At 37.8% G+C, this 2658-nt stretch overlaps 1 protein-coding gene across 1 annotated transcript in view; it reads left to right on the top strand.

Annotated features, from left to right (window-relative positions):
* Positions 1-1206: 1206 nt before the first annotated feature.
* Positions 1207-2658, top strand: part of Cbr-pde-1 — a gene marked incomplete at both ends in the record, with an annotated part of 15247 nt that continues 13795 nt past the window's right edge. The window contains 3 exon segments of the mRNA XM_002646473.1: positions 1207-1263; positions 1268-1375; positions 1421-1568. Of these exon segments, the coding sequence (XP_002646519.1) occupies positions 1207-1263; positions 1268-1375; positions 1421-1568 (313 nt within the window).

Genomic DNA, 2658 nt, shown 5'->3' with positions numbered 1-2658 from the left:
AATCTCAGAATCTCAGAATCTCAGAATCTCAGAATCTCAGAATCTCAGGATCTCAGAATCTCAGAATCTCAGAATCTCAGAATCTCAGAGGCTCAGAATCTCAGGATCTCAGAATCTCAGGATCTCAGAATCTCAGAATAAAATTCAGAAATTCCAAATTTCAAAATCTTAGAACCTTCGAATCTCTGAATTTCAGAATTCTAAAATTTTCGAATTTTCGAAATTCTTAAAATTCTGAAATATTGAAATTTGAGAATTTGAGAAGCGGAAAGCGGAAAACCTATAAATTCAAAATCTCAGATTTTTTAAACATTTCATCAAATCGAATTTTCTGAATTTTCATGAAATCTGGATTTTAGAAAATCTGCGTTTCCTTGGGGAATTTTTTTCAATTTCAAACTTCACTTTTTTGAAAATCAAATCTTCTTGAATTTAACATTTTCGGAAGTTGCAGTGATTGAAAAATCAATGTTTTGAATTTCAACTCTCTTGTTTTTTGAATAACGCATTTAAATGGAAAATAGTATAAATTCTGAAACATTTATTTGAAAAAATCGGAAACTTCAAAAAGCTCAAGATTCCCAAAAATCCTGGGATTTCGAAAAAATCCTGAAATCATAGGGATTCCTGAACTTCAGAATCCTAGAATTCCAGAATTCCAGATTTTCTCCATTTCGGATTCTTTCAATCTTTGATTTTCGGAAACTCAGAATCTCAGAATTTTAAAATTGCAGACATTCAGAATTTCAGAATTTCGGTATATGAGAATCTCAGAATTTCAAATTTTCAAGGTTTCCGAATTTCAATTTGTCACAAATTTCGAAAAAATCTTCTCTCCTATTCTTCTCTACTTTCTTCTATTGTCCTCCAGTTTTTACTTTTTGAAATCTCCCGAAAAGCCCCAATAATCTCTTTTTCCAATGTTCATCTTTCCGGTAAACCTGTAATAAAAGAGCCTCCTAACTTAGAACTTTGAGTCAATTTATATCGGTTTCTGTCAAAGATATAAAATAGTTGTCAACTAATAAATTATTCATCAAAGTATCAACAACATTTTATCAGTAGATTACTTTCTGATATCTCTTATAGGAACCGAGATAATTGAGCTCAAACTTGACACTGTTAAGCCCCTTCTATTACAGGTGCTACGGTATTTTCCCGCTAAATAACATTCAAAAGATCCCCCCAAATCTTCTAGATTTCTATATGAATCGAGCCCGTAAAACGAGCAGTAGTTGTGGATGTTTTCGAAGTGCATTCTGTCCTTCTGAAGCCCTCAACGTCATCAGATGCATCTGGGGACAACGGTGATAGTGATAAGAAGCTGTTGGAAATTCAGATGAGCAATGAGAAGGAAGACGATGAAGAGCAACAGGTGAATTTTGGAATTTTTGGGTTACTGTAGTTTTTGAATTTCCAGTCAAATGGTCACATATCGCGTCCTATCAAAGTGCCACCACTGGATTTGAATGGTGTTCTGAAGAACGAGAATTTCAAAACGAGAGGAGTGAGACGCAGAACGTCAGAAGGAGCACATGGAGATAGGAGACATCTAGCTGAAGTTGTTTGTTAGTTTTTCATCATTTTTGAGGACTTTATCGGGGAAAACAAAGTTTCAGTCAGGCCACAGTCCGGGGTATGTGGCTTTAAAGTAAATAGTCCAAAAGTAGACAAAAAACTAGCGTTTCTAGCTCATCTTGGAGCTGAATTACAGCCATTTGAAGTGTTGAAAAGACGCAGACAGTTAGAGCGTCTCGGTGTCTGCGATCTCTCGCTTTCACAGTGACTCTAACCCATTAAACGTCGAGCCACAGTATCTCAGCTCTGGAACGAGCGAGGAAGTGGGGGGTTTTTTTTTTGCATAAAACACCAAAATTTCTAGATAAGCTTTTTTCCCCTGTCCTCCCTTAAGTCTGAAATGGCTCAGTTTAAGTTCTCGAAGCAAAAATTTAACAAACGATTTCAAAAATTGAAAAAAAACTAGACAAAACGCTGAAAAACCAAGTTTCTAGCTTACCGGAGTGACGAGTTAAAGCTATTCAAAGTTTTGAAGAGACGCAGACAGTTAGATAGTCTCGTTGTCTGCGCTCTCTCACTCTCTCTCTCTCTCGCCTTCAAACATCAAATGACTGCTAAGGCTTCCATTTCGGTCGGTCGAAAATCGCCGACCGCCGACCGACCACCGACCCAGCCGACCGACAGCCGACCGATTTCGTGCCTTTGCGCATAAAAACACGAATTTTTGCGTACGAATCACTTTATTTTACGACAAACGAGGCTTTTAGTGAGTAGTTTGTCGTAAAATACAATGCAGCGTATGCAAACACGTTGACGCGCAAATGCACGAAAACGGTCGGCGCGCCGACCGATCGGCCATTGGGTTTCCATGCGGATAGCGATATACCCGCCCGTACCCGCCCGTACCCGTACCCGCTTGCTACCCGGAACTTTTTGTGTTTGCAGACAATGCGCGCAACTTTACGACAATTCGCGCCCATTTTTCGGTTTCTTTCCGAAACAAATTCGTCCATTTTTACTGGCTGATGAATTTTCATACCTGAATTATTTTTTATTTTCACTTTAAAACTATTTTCTACACTAATAAGCGACAAAGATTGTCAAAAAATCATTGAAAAAAATGTTAAGAATTCCACCACA

The sequence above is a fragment of the Caenorhabditis briggsae genome (assembly GCF_000004555.2).
Source record: "Caenorhabditis briggsae complete genome, chrI, whole genome shotgun sequence".
Lineage (NCBI taxonomy): Eukaryota > Metazoa > Nematoda > Chromadorea > Rhabditida > Rhabditidae > Caenorhabditis > Caenorhabditis briggsae.
This window is presented reverse-complemented; position numbering and strand designations above follow the sequence as displayed.